Genomic DNA, 22,645 nt, shown 5'->3' on the forward strand with positions numbered 1-22,645 from the left:
TCATAAACTAAACGCTATCTCCAAAGCCTGGGCGTGTCCTCCTGGGCCACGACCTCTAGCCTTGCCAGTTTAAAAAAAAAAAAGAAAGAAAAGGCTAACCAAAGAAATAGAGGAGGAAGATAAGAGAGCTGAGAGAAGGGTGAAAAGTCGACAGTCAAGGAACTGGCCCAGGGACGAGGGCGGTGCAGAAACAACCCTCGTCTTCCCGCCGCGCCAGACCCGTCACCCGAGATACAGGCGGAGACCCGGCGCCAAGGCGCCGCAGTCGCGCCCGGACCTGTGGCCCATCACTCTCCTCCAGCCTTTCCCTACGCTCCGCCCCGGAAGGCGGAGCCTCATCTCACGACAGTTTCCCCACGCACACGTGGCGCAGAACGCGGAGCGGACGTGGCGTCAGCGGCGCCGTGCGCGGACTTCCGGCGCGCATGTCACGTGATCCTCGCCGGAAGTGCATTTCTGGTCTCCCGGGCAACAGCCCCTCCCTCCCGCGCCCCTTCTGTCTCCTCACAGGAAATAGGCCCCTGCTCGCCCACCGCCCGAGATCCGCGAGCAACGAGCCCACGAGGTGACTCCGGGGACGGCTGGGTTTCCTTTGGGGAGTGAGGGAGGAGCCTGGAGGCCCCGGAGCCCTTCCGCAGATGCCGGGAGAGCCGAGGGCTTCCCTGTCACGTTGTCGTAATTAGCCTCATCCCGCGGGGCCCGTGAGATTCCTAAATCATTGCTGGTTAATTGTGACAGGGGACTGGTTCCAGAGACTCTCAGCCGCCGTGCTTCGGAATCACTGGATGACTTTTGAGAATTCTGATGCCCGGGGGCCCATTCCAGACCAATTAAATTCGAATTTCTAGAAGTAGGACCCAGGCATCGGTATTTTTATTAAACTCCCCCCTCCCCCACGTGATTCTGAGGTGCTGAGTAACACTGTGTTAAGCTAAGTCTGGATGAATTCTGACTTAGGCCATACAGCCCAGTACCTGAACAGCACGTCGCCCAGAGCAGCCTCATCCTTGGAGGGATGTCTGGAATATTGGCCCGTCTACTCAAAACTTGGGGTTTTCATTCTTTTCCCTCCCACTTTGACTTCTGTGGGAGGTCAGAAATTTTGGTGGAAATTATCTAGAGAACATTTGGCACCTGTGGTCTTTTATGCGCCTTACCCGTGGAGGTGGAGAAGGTCTTTGCCCACTTCCTCAGTAATTAAGTGGAGTTGAACAGGGACCAACGAAGTACCTTTTAGCTCTGAAATCTTGGGAGTTCCTTAGTACAGATCAGATGGTTCTGAACAATCTTATCTTTTTCAAGAATGATTTTTAAAGTTGTTTCATAGGCTAGGTTTTGTATTCAGCTGTTTTGCACCTTAAGTCAGAACATTACTAGAAAGTCTAGACCAAAGATTAATAACACTTCTGGGCTTAGTTACTCTCAGGATTTCCATGAATTGTGGGGTGGAGATAACATTTGCAAATACAGTTTATAACAGCCCCTTTGGGATGGCAATGACAAGAGATACCATATATTTTTAAAGATCATTGGTTAGTGACTTGGGGTAGTAACTTGGTTACTATCATTGTTTAGTGACTTGGGATAGTAAATTGGTTAGTGACTTGGGATAGTAACTGAAGACAGGTTCACAGTAAGGTATACAGATCTCCTCTGTGTTTATTGCTGGGCTGGGAAAGTATATAAACTAAAGCTCCAGAGAGAAATTTTCATTCTAAAACTGTTTTACAGATGGTGACGGATTATTTTGGGTTTTAGGATCCAGCATTTAAGGGTGGGGTGAGATAAGAAGGATGGGGGAAAACTACAATTAAGGCCAGAGTGGAGGCTGGAGAGATTACAAACTGGGTACAGAACTCTTGGACCCCTTCTCTCCAATAGGAAATTAAAACAGTTGGACAAGTGAAAAAAGAGCGTAACTGTGGTTGATCAAATATCAGATGAATTAAAAATAGTTTTGAAAACATATTAATGTATTTAAACGTCTGCTTTCCAAAAAGATCTGGAGCTGTACGGTTACTTGAGTGACTAGCTATACAGTTTATTTAGGGAGGGTAGAAGGAGGAGGAGAGACTATTATCAGGAAACAACAATCTCACCAGCATCCAAAGGCAGGAAAATATAGCTATGGTTTTTATGCTGGAAGGAAAATAGGAAATTTAAAAGAAATAGATTGCAGAATCCATGCCTACAAGTAATTGATTAAATGAGTGGGATGTAGTGAGTGCCGTATAAATTCAGAAAACACAGTGATTAAATGGAATTACCATGTATGTGTTTATAGAAGTAAACTTGAAATAAAGCTCCTGAAATCTACTGGTGGGCTTAACCACTTTAAACTAGTCATGGTTTTTGCTGATAGGCTCTGAGCTTGCATAACCTGCCTGTTTCACCCTTAGTCCTTTACAGTCACACTAGGTTTTGCTTTGTGAGCGATAAACTTGCAGTGAATTGAACTTAACTGTTTCCTCGTTTGAGTTGTATTACTATTATGTCCTTCTTTGTTATCCCCGTTTTCAACTCTCCCATTGCCTGTTGTGTTCGTAAGTCAGAGGGTCCACTTTGTTTTTGAGTGGCCTCATATTTCACTTAAGATTTTGACTTTAGGCACATGGGGATTTGGTGAACTTGCAAATAAATCCACTCACAAATCCATCACTCTGCTGACAAACAATGCCGTTCTGTGGGTGGAAAGTTATTTGTGTTTAAAAAAAAAAAAAAGAGGAACGCTTAATTATGTCCTTTCATTCTTCCTCCTTCCCCATGCTGGGCCTTCCTTTGTGACATTCTAACTGCAACGTCCGGAAGAGAGTTTGGGGTTGAAGGAATGAAAAGGAAATAAAACTTTTTTGGCTCCCTCGCCCATCAGCTTTAACGATGGTTGTTGTAGACGGGGAGGTGCGGGCTCTCTGAACTGGGTAGTATGTGCCCTTGTGGGAGGCCTGTGTCTGGCCATAAGACAGAGCCTGGACTCCTGAGGGTGGGAGGACATTCAGTCTTGAGCCATCTTTGTCCACATTACCCAGCAGGGACCATGCTAAGCCACAGGAGGGAGCCCATGAGTGCCTCAAGCCAGTTGAAACTGCCATCAGGCAGCCGGGGGTGGTGGGCCGGAAGCAATGCTGTCAGAAAACCTTTTATTATCTTAGTTGAGGAAATTCCTACTGGTGTATGCATTATTGGAAGACATCTTCTCTGATAGGGTTATTACTACATATACAGAAATTCCTTAGAACCCCACATGACTCAATTCATGTAATTTTCATTTCTCATTGTACCTTCATTTATTTTGAGCAATTTCCAGCAGACCCCCTTCTACCCTGAAACATATACCGAAGGCCTAAATTAGATCCTCCAAATTATGTGTTTGGTTCAGAGAACCAAATCACTGGGAGCCTTATCGGAAAGGTTTGACTTTAGGGGCTTTAGCCAGCATAACTTAATGAGTGACCTCCAATGTGTTTCTATGCAAAAATGAAAGCAGGTGAGTTTTCATGTATTTAATTTTCAGAATTCTGCTGGAAAAGGAGGATAGAGAGGAAAATCCGGTTGCGGAGTGTACATTATTGTTTGAGGGGAATTTGTGTTTTTATTTTATTTATTGGTTGCGATGACACATCCTAGATCCTATATTTACAGGAATAGAAATACGCAGTAAAAAGAATACGTACGCTCTAACTACCTTTCAACAAAGCCGCATTACTTGTGGAATTTTTTAATAACTTGATGGAAATAGTTGGATTTTTTCCATTGAAAATGACAAAGCTCTTGTCTGTTATTCCTCATGTATATTTATGCATTTAAAAATACATTTCCAGGATAAGCAGATTCATTGAAGAATGCGTGTGTTTTTTAAGAAAGGCTACATGGGAAAATATATGGGAAATTCAAGACCCAGAGCACTGTCTTGCCTGTGGGCCCCGGGCCTCGGCAATGTTTCCTGAATGACCTCAGCGCTGTTTTTTTCCTTCCTTCTCTGGTGGTTGAGGACAGACAATGAATTCGGTCTCTGTGCCCGCCCGGGCTCAGCTGGGTAGTGACTATTATGCCATTGTGCTCGCCGGGGAGGGCTGCCGTTTTGGTGAACTGTGGGTCCCAGCCTGCCCTGACATTGCCATCCTCTTTTCTTTCAGCTCCGCCATCCCATTAGGAGGAAAGCTGCTTTTCAGTCCATGAAGACGTGTGCCGCAAGAGTAGGAGACACTCCCAAAGAGGTGGCGAATGAAAGATAAAATTAAAGACCTTTGAAAGGCATCTAAATCTGCTGTAACCATAAGCTTGCTTCTCTTTGAACTGGTGGCTGAAAGTGTTGCTTTAATGTCTAGAATTAGTTTCATGTTGGCTTTTCAGAAACCCAGGCATTTTTTTTAGGTCCTAAAGTTCTCTGTGTGGAAAGAGTAGCCGGTTTGAAAAAGTTCACAGGACCCATTCTTAGAGGAGGTTCTCACCTTCCCTTAGGAGCTAACTGATGCACTTAGCAGGAAGGGATTTGTATTCCTTCTTCCAGGGAAGAGACTCTGGGAGCTCTCTCCTGCTCCCCATCCTTGTTGGGTTGCTGTCCAGCCCATGGCAGCTAGTAGGGTCTCCATCAGAAATCATGGCACTACACGTGCATTCTAAGCCCAATTGATTGCAGGAGTTTGGTTTTTTTTTAATTAAGTCTTTAAATATCTATGTAGATCTTTAAGAAATGGTCCAATTTCCTTATTTAGTCATGGAGACAATTCTTTTGTCCCAGATATTAGGAACTGGTCACCAAGATTGCTGGTGGTCATCATCACAGTTGTCTTGCTTCCACTAGGCTTACTCCAAGCCTAATCATTTATGAGACGAGTGAGAATCACAAAGTTCCTCCATGGTTTGCCAAGTGGAGAGTGAGCAACAATGAGAGCCCCCTGCGTACTGAAAGCAGAGTCAGTGCAGCTGAATAATGTATTCACATGAAATAGGGACTGGCCAAGGATGGCCCACAGCTTGTTTTTGTTATTGCCTGGGAGCTAAGAATGGTGTTTACATTGTCAAAAGGTTGTTTTTAAATTTATTTATTTATTTGTAAAGATATTTATTTGAGAGAGAAAGCACGAGCCGGGGAGCAACAGGCAGAGGGAGAGGGAGAAGCAGACTCCCCACTGAGCAGGGAGCCCAATGCGGGGCTCGATCCAAGGACCCTGAGATCATGATCTGATCTGAATACAGCCACTTAACCGACTGAGCCACCCAGGCGCCCCAGATTGTTTTTAAATTTAAAGAAAATGAAGAATGTGTGACAGAGACTGTATGTAGCCCACAAGCCCAAAATGTTTACTGTTTGACCCTTTACAGAAAAATTTTGCTGGCATTAAGTACCAAGAGTAATGCTGGAAAGAGAAGCCAGTAATTATAAAGCTGTGTGTAAGCTGCTACTCCTTTAGACATATTTTTCTAGGCCTTCTTTCATTTGATTTCTGAGAGTTTACTTAATTTGTCATTCATTCTCAGGAATTACTTTTAATTGAATATCTGTAGGATTTTAGGAATCTTCCAATACTTAAAATGTAAAAGAATATGATACATAGGTTTTGGAATTTGGGGAGGAAGAATAATAAAGCCAGGGGTGAATGAGCATATGCGACACACAGCTCCAGGACTCTTAACTTGCCAGAGAATGGCAGCAGATTTGATCGTAAGTGTCCCAGCGGCCAAAACAGGAAAGCACTATCAGAATAAAATCGATGTCAAAGATGCCCCTATTCCATCATTAAGATAAATTCAGCTTTCCTTAATGGCCTGGGTCCTGAAAGAGGCCAGTGCCTTAGCCGACTAGTTGGTCTACTTCATAGGGCACTGGCGCACCAGGCTGAATCAGAGCTGCTTGTGCTCCAAACCCTGGCATCGGCTTGCTTCAGCCATCTCAGCCCACTGTCCTGGCTTCCTCTTGCAGAAGCGCTTAGGGCATTGCCTTGCGTGATCTCTGAGACAGTGTAACATGGCAGCCCTTCTAGCAAATTATTTGTCGAAATCAAAGGCATAAATAAGTAGCCTCTCCTCAAATTAACTCTGCATGCCCCCTTTTAATCATAGCCATTTACATTCGAGCAGCCTGGTGAACGTGATGAATTACGCTGGAGCCTCTTAAACAGTTATCTACTTGATCGCGCATGCCTACACTTTTAGCTCTGCAAAGTGGAACCTCTCATAAGCCATCTTGTACATTTTCACAATACTGGTACTATTACTTTTAAAGCCAGGCAGGATTTTCCCAGTTATAAATAAAAACAGGATTTCCGAAGGTCTGCAGTAGTGTTAAATTACAATAATGTTTATGGCATATTTGAGGCTGAATCCAGACTTCCCAGTTCAGGATACTTAATATTTACATTGATCTGGTTCTAAGTACGTTTTATGAGGCATCAAAGTCTAGATTCAAAACTCTTAATTTCCAGAACACATGCAGATGCCTCCTAGACTTTTCAAATTTAATTCTTATGCTACTTGTTAATCTCTAAAACAAATTTGATTAAGACACACATGGTGTTCACTTTAAAGGCATTATGTGCTGCGAGCTCTCAGAAAAATACTCAGATTTCGGTGATACAAATACGAAACCGGGCTGGAATGAATTAGCCACTTCCAGGCTGCACCTTACAGTTTAGCACTCAAGTATGTACTGATTTCTACTGTAATTTCATTTGTGTTAGTGTTACTTCTCTGGGTGGTTAACCCCTTAATTGTATTGACTTTTATATTTCTTCAGTAGCTTGTAAAGCACATAGGCAGTTAGCCAGGTTTTCAGATAATTGCTCACGTTTTAAACCTTTAAATTACAGTTTTAAAGTAATGTGAACTTAATTTACACTTATATTTTCACTGCATTGGTTGGCTTTTTTCCAGTTTACATTCACTGCATGTGTGTGTATTCCTGAATTTAGAACAGGGAACAGGAAGTGTGGGCTGTGTTTAAGATAAATTTACAGAAGATCGGGTCAAACCTCTTAGAAATAGCCTATTGGAAAGCCTGTTATATTTTAAAAGAAAGTGAATGGTTCTCTTCAGGCTAAATCTTAAAAGATGTGGTCAATTTAACATCTCAGTTTTCCACATTAACCATAGCAAAACATCTGATAGAGATTACAAAATAAGTCAAGTTTATTTCTTAAGGCTTAGAGATTTTTAAATTCTGCCCTCTAAGTGAAGGAGGAAAAACAGGCCTCCTTTGGTATCTGATTTCCCAGAGTTTCAAAACCCAAGTAGCTGTTTGCTCAGCATTACATTGTGTTAGTGGTTTCATCTCACAGATGCTTCATTTCTTGTGCATTTTAGGTATTACTTTTGGGTGTTTTTTTTTTTTAATTTTAATTTAAAATTTTTTTTTTTTTTAAGTAATCTCTACACCCAGTGTGGAGTTTGAACCCATGACCCTGAGATCAAGAGTTGCATGCTCTACCGACTGAGCCAGCCAGATACCCCAGGATATTTTGTTTAACTTTTTTTTTTTTTAAAGTACATTCTGATGTATGCTGGCATTTTAGTAGCTCTGAAGTCCTGAACAGGAAGGAGAAAAAATCGTTTTAAATAGTTCATAGAAGGTACAGCTGCAGATTAAACTTTACCTTTAGGTATTTTCTGCCATATCGATAAATCACAAGCTGGTAGGTAGGGGAGAAAGGGGTAAATCCTGGCCGAGCAAGGCTCTTGAGCAAAGGCGTTCTATGCAGGCACTTGGTGGAGAGTCTCCATGAAACAGTTTCTCCTGCAAAGACGCAGAGTGGTTAGGCAGGGAGAGTGTGGTGTCACACACGGCTGAGAGATGCTTACTACAATCCAAACCAAAACAAGGCTCATCTGGGGGCTTAAAGCCCAGGGCACAACCCAGGCTGGAGAGAGATCTCATTTGGAGAGGCTTCTCCAAGTCCCAGATCTGAGGCAAGACCCAACAATGATTTCCAGTGAGTCGGCAAGATGTATTCTGTTCAAGCCGTGGGGACATCTAGGGTTAATTTAAATAGGCATCGGCATGAGTTAAGGATTAATAAATTAAGTAATAGTTGTATATTTTTAGTTCATGTTCTATATTAATATTTTTTATACAGGTACTAGCTACTAACTATGGATCTTTCCAGTCTACTTTCAATAGGTAAACAAATATTTGAAAAATGCAGTGTCCTTTGAGCCACTTAATCATACTTAAGGGGATCCCTCCCCAGGTGCCAGGGCCCTATAGTATATGTTGCATGAAGATCAGGCATGGTACTTGGAAGAGGCAACCTCTGAGGAGCTGCTCTGTAAACCGTGAGGTAGCCACAAATATCACCCACGTGTACTGACCAGATGTTTGCACTGTGGTTGTTCTTTCCTAGTCTCAGTGCCCATTTGGACGTCCACAATCAGAGATGGCAGCAGAGGTAAGATTTTCTTTTTTAACTCATGAGGAAAGGGTAAATTTTAGCCTTTAGAGTCTTGGTATTCTCATTCCATGATGGAGAAGACCAAAGAAACAAATACATCCAAAAGCTAAAAGTAAACGCGCCACTGGGTAGGTTGCTAGACAGCTTTTGTCCAGGCACTGAGGAGTGGGCCAGACCAGCAGATGTTAAGGGGGTAGTGAGGGAGGGACCAGAAAACATTAGTCCATGTGGTTCTTGGAACTAGTCGTTTAGTTACAGTGGGTAGAGGGGGCCAAGATGGTTGACGTCAGTATCTCTCCCTACATCTTATCTAAAAATGATAATTATTAGCCTCTGTCCCCACTTTACCGTGGCCATAACCTTAAACTAAGTCCTGTGCGTACCTCATGCACATGTACTTGGTGTCCGTTGTGGGCATGGACCTGTCCTGTGTCCTCTTTGGCCCAGTAGTAGCATCCTGATGTAGTCGGTATATAGAAGATACTCAGTAGATACGTGTTGTTTAGTCAAATATTTGAGGGTTCTCTTGAGGAAGAACTGTGTGGTATCTAGCCTCCACCTCCCTTTATTCTGTAGGTGGCATCCTGGAAAGCTACTGAGCCTTGGTCTTTTCATCCAGTATATGCAAGATACTGGCGACATTATCATCAGGCGATGGCCTGGATGCGAAGCCACCATAGTGCCTACAGGAAGGCTGTGGAATCGTATTTCAGTTGCCCGTGGTCCTTCCCTCCTGCAGCTCTTCCCCAGAGCTCTTACACTAACAAGGCCAAATCTCCTCGGCCCTCTCCTGACCACGTCCCGGCTTCCACGGACTCGCACTGCGGTTCTGCACATTCCAGAAGGTCTGGGCAGCATCCCCCAGCCCGCCCAAGAGAACGCCGAGCTGGGCCCGCCGCGGAGGAGGCGGAGTCCGAGTCAGACGGGGGCGTGGAGTGCGACCTGAGCAACATGGAGATCACGGAGGAGCTGCGCCAGTACTTCGCCCAGACCGAGAGGCACAGGGAGGAGCGCCGTAAGTGTGCACCCGGCCCCGCGCGCTTCCTTTGCTGGCCCTGCCTTGTGCATTGTCTTCTTCCCTTAAGTTATTTTATAACTTCCTCACATTCCACATCCAGTCCCACCTCAGCTCTGGCAGTTTCCAGAGGCATTTTAATACAGGCCTTTTTTTTAGCTTTAGAACAAAGCTTGTGCCAGTGGTACCTCTGCCATCTGCTGAGTATCAGACAGCAGGTGGGGGGTGGGGGCAGTGTGCACAGGGGTGTGCCTGTGTTCCCTAATCTACACCCCAGCCCCTCGAGGGCATTCCACCCATTTCGCAAATGAGGCAGGCGACCCTTCAGAAGGTTGATTGACTAATTCCATGGTACACAACTAGTAATCAGCTGGTGGGATTCAAATCAAGGTCTGTCTGACTCCCAATTCCTGTGATGCTTCCTCTAGCACAAACTTAGGGATTAGGATTTGTCCCTGAGACTGCTAGGTTTTTAACTTACTGCTGTCACCTCACTGGTACACGGCTCTGAGACTTCCCTGGTGCTAGTGAGCTACCAGGTCTTAATTATTAAGCACCATTCAGAGTAGAGGTCAGCGTGAACCTAAACAGTCAGAAAATGTCTAGGACTCGAACCTTTCTGGTTTGATCCCATGTCGAAGCAGTCTGCTCTTAGGGTTAGAGAAGCAAAGCAGGAATTTCCTTTTTTTGAGTTCTTACCAAGTTGCTACAAAGAACAAGAACTGCTTGTTGTGCTCTCCTTACTATGAAAATTCACCAGACTGTTTACGTTTGAAGTGTCTCAAATAGATACACAAATGTTTTTCTCCTTGTAACCAGTATGTAGTCTCAATATTGTTTTTATTGAGTTCTAATTATATGATATTTTACTTAGGATTTTTTTAATAAATAGAAACAAACAAGATAAATAAACAGAAACATAGAAGTCTGGGGATGGGCAAGTTTTGGTTCCATCTTTGATCTGTGTTTTCCTGATGATGGGCTTATCGATCCCCATGGGGTACCAGGAACTGAGCAGTGGGCTTTGTATGAAGTATCGTGCCCTTTAGTGTCTTAAAAGTTTACAACGATGAAGGAGAGGAGGTGTTCAAGCATGTCCACATTTGGTTGGAATGCCATTTTTTATAGCTTTTGAAAAAATATGATGGATGTGGGGTTTCTTTCTTTTGTCCTTACCATAGGGTAGAATAACGTGTTTTTCCCACCAGAGATGGATACTTTTATGAGAGCAGCTCTAATTAGGGATGGAAGCAAACCCCAGTCATCCAAAAGGCCATTTTGAATTATCTGCTAATGTAAAATAACTTGATATATAGTTACTCAATAAAAAATAGATGTGATGAAAATGAAAATAAAGTAACAAAATGTGTCTTTCCAACGTCAGCAGTTCAGTTACAGATATGGCTAAGAACCATCCCTGTTCCTCCTCTTGCCTTGGTCAGGTAGAATTCTAGGTAAGTTTAAAAAAAAAAAAAAAAATCATAAAAATTACCTGCTAAGTCATGCCTGGCACTTAATACTGTTTTGAATGAGTGAATGATTTCAGTATTAATTATGAGCCTTAAATCAGAGGTTTTCAAATATCCCAGAAAGTGATAAATTTGCTTTGCTTGTGTGGGGCATTTTACAAAGTGAGTTAGGCTTTGAATGCTTTATAAACTTGATGAACTTCATATTTTGTTTTATATTATTCCCAAATCTGCTGAGTTGACTTCAAGGCTCCAGATTGCACTGTTATCATCACTGTTGTGGGTTGAATTTTCTTCCCTAAAAAAAAATATTCGTTGGAGTCCTAACCTTCCCCCCCTCCAACCTCAGGATGTGACCTTATATGGACATGGAGTCTTCACAGAGGTAATCAAGTTAAAATGAGGTCCTTAGGGTGGGCCCTAATCCAGTATGACTAGTGTCCTTATAAAAGGAAACATTTGCACACAAAGGTAGACATGCACCCAAGAAGAAGGCCATGTGAAGACTGGAGTTCTGCCATTGGAAACTAGGAGAGAGGCCTGGACCTGATCTTCCCTAGCGCTTTGAGAGGGGGCACGGCCCTGCCCACACCTTGATCTCACACTTCTGGCCTCCAGACCTGTGAGATGAGAAATTTCTGTTATGCTAAGCCACCCAGTTTGTGGTGCTTTGTTACAGCAGCCCTAGGAAACTAATACAATCCCCCTGTGAGAATTTTCTTTGTCCCAAATGCAGTCTGTGAGTGGGACATGAAGTGAACTGCACAGGTCTTGCCATCCCTTTGAAGAAACTGGTACATACTTGTTTTACCATGATCTAGACAGCAAACCAATAAAAAAGGGAATTTTGTGAAAACCCATACAGCCTTCATCTTTAACCTCATTCTTCAATATATACATCATTATTTGTAACATTATACCAAGCGAGCTGTGGCAGAACCGCTCCCGTCACAGAGTCCCGCCCGCCTCCACCACTTATCAGCCAGAGGTTCTTAGCTTGTGGGTCACCTACCCTAATCAGTCTGTGCCTCAGTCACCTCACCTGGGGAAGGGGGTCCTAATTAATGGAGTGGTAATTATGAAGATTTGATGAGATAATAAAAGATAAGTTAGAGAACCATGCTTGGTACAAAGTCCGTGCCCAAGAAATGTTAGTTGTTATGGTGAGTTGCTAATTACTCATCTTTTAGTGTGGATTATTAACCATATACTGATTTTACTCTGATGCTGTCAGTGTTAATTAGTGCTTAATTGAGATTCTGCATTATTTTTAAAAAAGATGTTCTGTGGCTTCAAAAAAAAAGTCATTTCTGGTCTGCACTTTTCAAATTCTTAACTTAGAATATTTAAAAAGCAAAAGAATTAAAGTTTTGGTGTTGATCCAGTTTAGTCGTTAACACAGTTTCATCAAAGTAGTCATTAACACAACTTTTAATCCATTTCAAGGACATTCTTGCCTGATATGACAATACAGTAAAATACATGGAAAAATGAACCCACTTCCATATTACTAATAACAGCACTAAACACATCGAGCTTCTGCTTCTTTGTGCTTTGTAAATGTATAATTGTAGCATAGTTGAAAACTGCTTGTCATAGGGTCTCCGCGATGCTTTTGTGTCCTGCGGTCTGCCCTGAAAATATCATCAGGTCTTTGGGAGATGTGGACATTGTCTGGCAAGGGCGAGAACATGCTGTGGTGTAGGAGTCTAATCTGACTGTTAAAGATTTAGAAGCTGCCGGGGCCTGACCCTGTACCACCAAAAACAATGGGCATTATTTTTTTCACCAGCACTTTTGGTAGCATATAGGATGAATACTGCTCCATACTGTTCCTTCGAGCAGCACTGAGGGATGGAACTCAGATGTAAGCAGTGTGAATGCCCATCGTGCTTTCCAACCCATTACCTTCACTAGTAATGTTCATGGAAGTTTAGCTACATACACAGTTGGGATATATTTTAGTAGTGATTAGGGACCTAAGTAGTGTGAATACTTGGTTAAAGTTGTTCTGTTTTGCTCTTTGAACCACTAGAAGCTACTTATTCAGTAAAGGCAAATTCAACTTCGAATATGGATCATCTAGAGAACACAGAATTTTATGAAATACCACTAGCAGGGAAAAATATAGCTAAACTTGATTTTTCGGTATTATTCACTTCCACGGGAATATATATGTTACATAATTCATCATCATCTGAGTCTTTAATTTTTTCTTAGAATAAAATCTTTCATACTGGACAGCATGTTCTTGTTTGTGATTACTGCTCTTCCAGATAATCTCTAACATATTTTAATGATAACAAAAAAATTAAGTAGGATAAATAAAGAACTCCTTCTGTGTGGTGGGAACAGACATGCTTTTGATTATGTTATATGTCATTTCCTAATGCGATATTTCCGTTATTCAAAACCTCACTGGTAACATTACTTATGGGAAAGTAGACAGTTGTGGAGTTTTAAAGGTCAGCTGTGTTTTCAGTTATTTCTTAGGAAAAATGTTTATTGTTAGGTTAAGAAAAGTATCATGTTTTAGTCATAAATAACCATCAATTGAGACTGCAAGGTTATAGTCCTAGTACTTAGAGGGGAAATGAGTGAAAGTTATCATTCCCAGTGGAGAAGAAGACCCTCCGAAATGAACGCCACCACTGTTGTCTCAGGCTTGAGCCAATCAGATTTTATCCCCTGTGTTTTGGGGGTAACCGTTGGGTCAAAAGAGAGACATATTCACAAAGAGCTTAAACCCAGTCGGGAAGAGGAAACAAAATCAAATTAAAACTGATACCTAGAAGAGCCATCTATGGCCTGGTCCATGGGTACTTTTGCAGTGATGAGTAGAGCCAGTGAACTCAGCCATCAGAGAAGTTTCACGGGGTAATGGTGGAAAATGGAGTGTGCTCTAGGCTTTGAGGGAGGGGGTTAATTGGGATCAAGAGAGAAAGAAAGGGGATAAGTGCAAAGTGCTGTTCTTACCACAGGGCCCGGAGGTGCTTTTAGACATTTGATGGGAGACATCTGCTCCATCATGTTGTGTCCACCGAAGCTGGAAGGTTTAGACCAGTTTTCAGGACCGAACCTTCAGTCAGCTGCAACCCCATCCAGTTCGCCCTCAGTCCACCCTCTGTGGAAAACCTGGAGGATATAGTGCAACGCACAGCTCAGTATTGAATGAGCCGCTGTGGCTTAGTGGGTGGGATTAAAGCGTGGCATCCTGTGACTGAGCACAGTTCCACCGTGTGTGTGTGTCTCGTCTAGTTCAGATGCTCGAAGTCCAGAAAACCAGGCGGGGGGAAGATGCATATAAAAGGCTGTAGAAAAGTGGAAGGGCAGGATGGAAATGCACTTTTATTCTAAAAGGGAAAACAGTAATTATCCACTGACTTCATTTGTCAGGGGGAGAGGGATGGGAGGTGAGGACGAAGACCCAGCAGAAATGGCTCCCGGCCGGCTGGCGAGCACCTGTGTTCCGGGTGTGTTGCTGACAAGCCAGAAATGAGTCACTCGTGATATAAATCCAGACTGTGCTTGTGCTCGGTTGTGCTAAAATCAGTAATTCTGGCAACATAGCAGAGAATACAATCAGAAAGACATGCTAATCCTAGAAAAATGAGGAAAAATAATGTTCTTCAGCACTCATTTGTCTTAGTGCTTTGTCTTCCAAAATGTTCTGCCTTTGGGCTAATTATCTGTGGAATACTGAATGAATGTTTTCCTGCTATGTCAGGTCTTCTAAAATCCAAGTCACTCCTCATGATTTTGTTTTCCTTTGGAGACTGTAAGTCCACACTGGTAGTAGCATCATGTAAATTTATAGATTGAGGGGGAAAATATCAAGGTTATGTGTCCTGAACCCAGATGGGATCCAGTAGCATTTCTCCTTCAGAGGATGTTACTGTTTTCTTGTTTTAGCCCTATATGCATATTAACCTTTATCTTAGTTTCCTAGGGCTGCTGTAGCAAATGACCATAAATTGGTGGCCCAAAACAACAGAAATTTATTCTCCTAGTTCTGGAAGCCAGAAGTCTGAAATCAAGGTGTTAGCAGGACCCACTCCCTCCAAAGGTTCTGGGGCTTTGCCTCTTCCAGCCTCTGGTGGCTCCTGGCGTTCACTGGCTTGTGGGGACATAGTTCCAATTCTGCCTCCTTGTTTACACGGTTTCCCCCCTGTGTCTCGATGTGTCCTTTTCTGTCTCTCATAAGAACACGCTCATTGGGTTTGGGGTCCACACTAATCCGGTATGATCCCATCTTGATCTTTAATTACATCTGCAAAGCCCCTGTTTCTAAAAAAGGTCTATTCTGAGGTTGCGTGTAGTTGTGAATTGGGGGTGGGGTGGGGAGGGCACACTATTCAACCCACTCCAGCCCTGTATTAAATCTGGAATCTAAAAATATATTCTGATTTGTATTAAAACAAGTTCCCATGACTGAATAGCCTATAAGAAAAAAAGCCCTGGGTAACATTGAGTCCCACAGCTGTTTTCAGTAAAAAATGATCAACTTCTCCATGACGTGGCACCTGTTCTGTCTGAAGTGTGATGTTCTACTTCTCTGCTTCAGTCAGATGATTCTCCCATCTGGTTGAGCCCTCACCTAGTTTTGACAGGAAGAAAAACTGCTAGTGATTGAGAATCCTTTCCTTCATTGGGAGGAAGGAAGCAATAAATAGAAGACAGTAAGCGATGCCTTCAAATGAGTATATTCTGTTCTAAGGTTTGCTTGGTCCCCTAAGTCAGTATAAGCTGAAGTACTTTCAGGTGCTAGCTGTAGCTTCCGATGTCCAGCCAGTCTGAGGGCATTTGATTTTAGGCTGACTGGCTTTCAAATTTGTAGTCTAGCCTTAGGACTTTTTTTTTTTTTTAAGTGTTTAGGTAAGTAGAGGCACAGTGATTCAGATATAAAGGAACAAGATCAGACCCCATCTCACTGGTGCCCCCATCTCCCGCAGCCTCTCTGCTATGGAGGCTCTGAGGAACCCATGGGAGGGGAGCTCTGCCCAGCACCTTTTGAGATTTGAGCATCTGTTTCTCTATCCCTGAGTTGTCATCATTTTTCTCTAACAGCATCTGGAAGAAACAGCTGTTTACAAAAAATAATGTATGGCCTCTGTCCAGGCTTTCTCTCAACAGTCATTTCCTGAGCACCTGCTTAGCGTCAGGCATTGTGTCCTCCCGGGGCTGGGGACTGTGGGGGGTGGTGAAGGCAACCGTGCCCTTTCCCCATGCATGACTTCCACAGGCAGGTTTTAGCACTAGCCGGTCAGTGCAGGGGACAGGCTTCCCGCCCCTTAGGTCCGTGTTTTAGGGCAACTACCCACCATGCTGGAAACCAGGAAAGCTCCAAGCCTCTTGAGAGGCAGGGAGAGGACAAGGGTTGAGTCTTAAATTTTCATAAGGAAACCTGAACAGGAAGGAGAGACAAGAAGACAACTGAGAGCAGAGGCCTGTGCCTTTTATTCTGTTATTCTTACACGAAATGAGCTTCATTAGCTGAAACCCTGTGTTGGTAACCCATGAGCACCTGCCAAGTGTGAACTTGGAAAGCTGCACTGGCTACGTTGACCAGCGGCTCCACTTGGCTCGTATGAACAGTGTTTTGTTGATAGATGTCAACCGTAAGAGAAAACATCTCGATGTAGGATTGTTATACTGATTGCCTACCTGTTAAGATAGTTTTGGTCAGAAGAGTAGCAGAACCATGTTAAATTACCAGGAAAAGAAAGAGAAAGATGCAAAAGTAAGAAGGTTAAATTCACATATCCCGGCGGTAGAGAGCAACACTTGCTAAGATAGCGTGGATCCAGTGTTTATTAAACCTTGTAAACGCAAGGACTCCGATTTAGACAGGAAGCTGAACATCTGCTGTGTCACCGGATCTGTCGGTGAGGCTGATTATAGTCTTGGGACAAATGTGAGAGTAAAAGGACTGCGGTCTGGGAACCTCTGTCTTCTGGATGCACAGGCTCTGCCCACCCACCCACCCCCACGGGATGGTTTCCTCTGGGCCTACGACGAAATGAGCCCAAGTACTGGTAACTGCCCAAGGCTCCCATAGGAGGCAAAGGGAACTGCTGTCCCTGGCTAATGTGGAAAGGCCACACTTTCAGAGGAGTGGTCTTTGGAGGGTGGGGGTACACAATCTAAACACCCGTGAGAACTGAACAACTTACATCCTGATGTTTCGGACTTGGCAAAAAGACCAAAACTGAGAGACAAATGCTTATTGACCTCCTGTTCATTTGCACATCACGCCAGTATTTTGGTTCAGTTCTGCATTTCACGGGAAGTCAGCTACATCTCTCTTCTGTGGATAAGGGAACAGTTACATTGCACTTACTTGCTTGACAGTCATTTGGCCTATCTGTAGGTGACCTCCTGGTATAAGAAAGAAGCTGTGGATGTGCTAACTCAGAAATGGCCATCCACGTTTATCGTGTTCCCAAGTGTCCAAAACTCCTTCCTTCCAACTCCAAGGGGATACGTGCGAAGAACGAACTTAGGAGCATGACCGCCTAGCCACAGACATATCTTGCTGCTCACTTTTGGGTTCCCTTTTACACTAAGCTATCATTCTGCTACTTTAAAAAAAAAAAAAAACAAGGAAAGAATGATGTATGTCATTGTTTCATCCCCTATAGCCACCTTCACTCCTTATTCAGCAGCATTTCTCCCGGTCGCAGTAGTAGCTACAGCTGTGTGCATTCTACTGTCTGTTTCTCTGTTCCTGACAGTCACTTACAAAATCTATCGGTTGGCTAAATTTTACCTTATGCAGTGTTCTCTTATTGATATGTTAACGTTATTTCTATATACATAAAAATAAAAGTAGGACTTGTTTCAGTAAAAACTATACAGGGGAGAATATACTGAATTTTTTGCTTTACAAGAATCCATTTAAATTAGTAGGATTAAAATCCGGTAACTCTATCACTTGAAATTTAGCCGAAGCTAAGCTGTGAAGGGGAAAGACCAATCCCATCGTGAGGAAATCGGCGCACTTGCAGTTCTGTTACTATAGCAGGAAGCTCAGAAGTCAGGTCTTCCTTCCATTGGCAGAATTGCCCTGGCTCGGCCCTGTTTCCTCGGGCAGGTGTTGAATTACGTGACTCCATTTCCTGGCATGCTCTGTGCTTTGGCCGTGTGAAAGGATTGGGGATCAGGGCTGCAATTCTATAGACACCAGCACTTGCTCTTTTCCAGGTGACTATAAAATCGGCACCTCTAACACGGGGTTGACTCCCCCCCACCCCCCCAGCACCTCATTTGTGGGCGGAAGTATTACTTCTTGCAACCCTGGACTTTGCAGGAAGCATTTTGTGTCCCTGCCCACAAGCCGCCCAGCTGGGAAGGGCCGCCTAGATGAAAGGGACAGAGCTGTATTCAGGGCTCAGTGCGGAGGTTTGATGGTGCTGGGTGACATGTTTCCTGGCGGCTTTTCGCCGTGTCTGGCGGGGCAGCCTTAGCCTCCCGGATAAGCGATCGGTGCATTTCCTAGGCACGCAAGTACTGGTGTGCGGCTGATGCCTTAGAACCTAGTGAGTGTCTCGGCAGGCGCAGCCAGGCCCGACCTGGCGGTGCAGCTAGCAGCCGCACCCCGGGCTCACCCCCCCACCCCGCCCCGTGTCGGTTCGTTCTCAGGGCGGCAGCAGCAGCTGGACGCCCAGCGCCTGGACGACTACGTGAACGCCGACCACGACCTGTACTACAGCACCCGCCGCTCAGTGGAGCCCCCGTCCGAGAGGCCTGGCGAGCGGCGCAAGGCCGAGATGAAGCGCTTGTATGGGGACAGTGCCGCGAAGATCCAGGCCATGGAGGCTGCCGTGCAGCTGAGCTTCGACAAGCACTGTGACAGGAAGCAGCCCAAGTACTGGCCGGTCATTCCGCTCAAGTTCTGAGCCCGCGGCGCAGGGTACCCAGCCATCACCCCCTTCCTCTTGGATTCACTCAATCTCTCCTTCTGTGCATTTTCTCAGGGAAATTTCTCTTATACTGAGAAATAAGCATGTCACCAAAGTCCCAGGGGGCCCGTCTCAGGGCTGGATGTAATACGTTGGCCACTTGAAGTCAGCAAGACATGTACTGTTGCCAACATGAAAGATTTTCTTTTGACCTAACATGATAATTTCATATATATTATGCTTGCTTTTGATGTCACTAATAATGTTCACTTCATTAAAGTCCTCACTTAGAGAAACTGCCTCGTTTTTTGCCTTTTTCTATTTTCTTCTGTCCTGTCTTTAACCCAACTGAACTTCAACGCACGTGCCTTGAATGAGTCAGATGTCCTCTCCTGCTCGAAGTCCTTTAGCCCCCACTGAAAATGACCCAGTGGGACAAACACCACTTCTCTCCAATGTAGAGGTCAGCGTGCATGTCCTGTAAAGGAGCAGAGAGTGAATATTTTCAGCTTTGCAGGCCACACAGTCTTTGTTGCAACTACTCTGTTCTGCCCTTGCAGCGTGAAAGCAGCTGTAGATGGTGAGTAAACAAATGGGTGTGGGTGTGTTCCAACAAAACTTTATTTATAAAAACAGGCCTTGGGCCAGATTTGGCCTAAGGGCAGTAGTTTGCGAACCCGCTGCTCTAATGGAATGAGAATAACCGTCTTGACATTTTTCTTGTTATCTCATTATCTCTACAGAGCTTGAATGTCACACAGAATTGAGAGTGAAGAACAGTAATTCCCAAACCTGCTCACCTCTGCAGTCTCCTCTGTTGTAGAAAAGGTATGATTGAGCTCTTACTATGTATAGCGAATGTTGCTTTGAGAAGGGAATACATTTCTGAGGATGAAAATCTAAAAATTGACGGAACAGTCCATTTATAAAAGCCAGCTGCCTTTTAAATAAGTTATCACAGTATGTTGCCAGGGTGAGCCCATGTTGACCTGAGAAGATTAGCACATCCATCAAAGGTTGGTGAAAAGATTGCGTATTGACATGTTTCTCCCGAAGAACACTTAGCTCCACATTTCAGCCCCTGCCCTGAGACAAATGCATTACTTTCACCAGCCCCAGGTGCTTATTTTTCCAAGCTCTCATTGTATTCCTGGAGTTGTGATTTGTGCTTGGGTATTGCCGACAAAAATCAGAATTAACTTCCCTTGAGGTGACACAGGACTAAAATTTCAAATCCTTGGGGTGCCTGGGTGGCTCAGATGGTTAAGCGTCTGCCTTCGGCTCAGGTCATGATGCCAGTGTCCTGGGATCGAGCCCCACGTCGGGCTCCTGGCTCAGCAGCCTCCTTCTCCCTCTCCCTCTCCCTCTGTCTCCCCCCCCCCCGCTCATGCTCTCTCTCTCTCTCTGTATCTCTGTGTCTCAAATGAATAAATAAAATCTTTTTAAAAAATAAATAAAATTTGAAATCCTTAGTAGCTCTTGTTTTTTTCTGTGAAACTCCTACACCGAAATAGAAAATAAGTATGGCTCAGGCACAAATACAAACCAGAGCCTGTAATTGCAGCAGCTTCTTAGCTATTTGAGAGTGAAACGTTCTCTTGACAAAGGACTCTCATACCTTCCCCCAGAGAAACCAGTATGCGGGCCCGGGCCTGCTGGCTTTGTTAGCACAGGTGCGGGCCAGCTACTTCGCGCTCCTCACACAGGTGGGGGTTCGTGATGCCCCCACGTGGGGTCCTTGTGAAGACCGCACTGGATTAGTGCCTGTGAATCACACACTGCTGGCCACATGGTGAAGACTCAGGAAACGTTGACATGTAGTCCCTGCCTTTAAAAAATGGCCAGAGTGCCAGTGGAAGTCCTGGGTATATATGAAACTTCTTCCAGATACGGAGAGGTGTTTCCCCTGGCAGCTCTTCAAATGGATGCTTTGGCTTTTCGGCATCCGGGAGGGACCCATGATTTGATGGTGGATTTATTCAGCAAATTTTTGAGTCCTTTCTGTTGCAGTTGGCTAAGCCCTAGTCTCTTCCCTCGGGGGAACTTGTCTTCTAGGAGGAGAGGCATATAGGTGTGCAGTGCTGGTAATCGCGGTCTGTGCTCCGCCGGGGGCATGTGCAGGAGCTGCGGCAGCGGGGAAGCAAGGTGGGACAGGGCAGGGCTTCTCAGCCTCCGCACTGCTGCCATTCGGGGCTGGATTATTCTTTGTTCTAAACAAGAATACATGCTATGGATGCATATGTATGTATGAAAATCAAGAGGCTTGCATGGACAAAGTTCACACCAGTTTCAGAATCGTGGTTACTTCTGAGGATTGGCGTGCCATTCAAAAGGGGTTTTCCTGTCTCTCTGGTATTTCATCTCTTTCTAACAGAAAAGCTATGATAGGAACCCCACTTTTATGGAGGCCCGCAAATTCAGACTCTGTTCTGATATAAAATAGTTTATCTTTCACTGCATTCATAGGGTTAACTGTTACCTGAAATGTTAAACGCTTCTGTAGGGCTTACTATGGGTACACACTTTTGTAATTGCTTTAAGAATACTAATTTCCTTGGCAATCAGTCTGTGTGACAAACCTGTAAAGAAGCTGTGTGACAAACCCTGAGGTCAAGTGTGTTGCAGAATACAGACATTGTTGTACTTTTGAAAGGTACAACAGCATATTCTAGAACTTGTCCCAATGGGCTGGGCCAGCAGCCTGTCATCAAAGACAGTTGTGCAGTAAAATGGAAGGATATTCTAACTGGGATAAGTAAAAACCATAAATATCCTCCGTTTCATTCAGGTCAGGTTTTGTCATCAAATCCTTACCGTCAAGTCAGGTTTGGCTGCCAAACAAATTATTTAAAACACACACACGCATACCTTCCAGTTTCCAGAGCTTTGGGGATTTCAGAAAAGTGGTGAAGGAATGTGATCCCTGTTTTGCAGATGAGGAAACAGTACAGACAAATTAACCAACTTAACCGAGTGCACTTTCAGTGGTGGAAGTGGGTGTGAAACCCAGATAGAATCTGACTCCTAAACTCCCCCCTTTGGGCTGCTTCACCCCGCTGAAGTCAACTTCTACAACCATATTCACAATATGTGTAAAGCACAATACATCCAAAGCATAGCAAAGAATCTGGAGCCAATTACAGCCCTCAGCAAGATTCCAGTGTATTTTGTGCTGGAGCATGGAGTTAGGTACTATTCCTAGCTCTGCTTGAGAATGTGCGACCCTGGGTGGTGCACTTGTACTCTTTGTCTGAATTGTAGAACTGAGGCTAGAGTAGCTAGAAGAAAAGGAGACACACTGGAGATACTGAGGATCTAGATGTTCTGTGGCTCGGCGATTTGGGCAGGTGAGGAAAAGGCTAGGATGGCTCGGGTTTCTGTCTTGGATGGTGGTTCTAGTCATTGAGGTAAAGAAAACAATGAGAAACAGGTTTGGGACAAATTCCATATGGGACAAGGTTTGAAGAGCTCACGACATCCAGGGACATCCTGCCAGTCACTGGATATTGGGCTTTGGAATTCAGTGGAGAGGGTGTGCATCAAAAATACAGACTTTTGAGTCCTCAGCCTTAGGAATATGGAAAAGGGGACCATATATATAGGCCAGTGACAGTGGGGCTTTGAAGAACAAGGACTTGAAAACATAAGAGTCTGTGAAGGGAACTGAGAAGAAATGGCAAAGATAAAGAGGAGGACAGCCGGGAGCTAGAGGTATCTCAAAGGGGAAAATTGTAAGTGGGACAACCAGATAATACGGCTTTTACTGTGATGCAATGGGAAGTGGACTTCACCACCAATCAAGTATTTTTTGCAAAGATACAGATACATAGATACAGAGAGATCTCAAGTATATTGCAGATACATATATGTACACAT

General features: G+C 44.2%; 1 protein-coding gene across 2 annotated transcripts; it reads left to right on the forward strand.

Annotated features, from left to right (window-relative positions):
• The first annotated feature begins 436 nt into the window (after positions 1–436).
• Positions 437–19,065, forward strand: GEMIN8 (gem nuclear organelle associated protein 8). Of its 2 annotated transcripts, none has more exons than XM_036123377.2 (5): positions 437–565; positions 4,134–4,214; positions 8,337–8,381; positions 8,961–9,399; positions 18,510–19,065. In XM_036123377.2, exons 2-5 carry the CDS (start codon positions 4,173–4,175, stop codon positions 18,764–18,766), a joined length of 783 nt encoding a protein of 260 aa, XP_035979270.2. In that variant the 5' UTR covers positions 437–565; positions 4,134–4,172; the 3' UTR covers positions 18,767–19,065. The 2 variants fall into 2 exon arrangements, with proteins under 2 accessions (XP_035979270.2, XP_077921265.1); XM_078065139.1 differs by lacking the exon at positions 437–565 and adding an exon at positions 6,526–6,639.
• The last annotated feature ends 3,580 nt before the right edge of the window (positions 19,066–22,645 follow it).

This window comes from Halichoerus grypus, chromosome X, assembly GCF_964656455.1.
Source record: "Halichoerus grypus chromosome X, mHalGry1.hap1.1, whole genome shotgun sequence".
Taxonomy (NCBI): Eukaryota; Metazoa; Chordata; class Mammalia; order Carnivora; family Phocidae; genus Halichoerus; species Halichoerus grypus.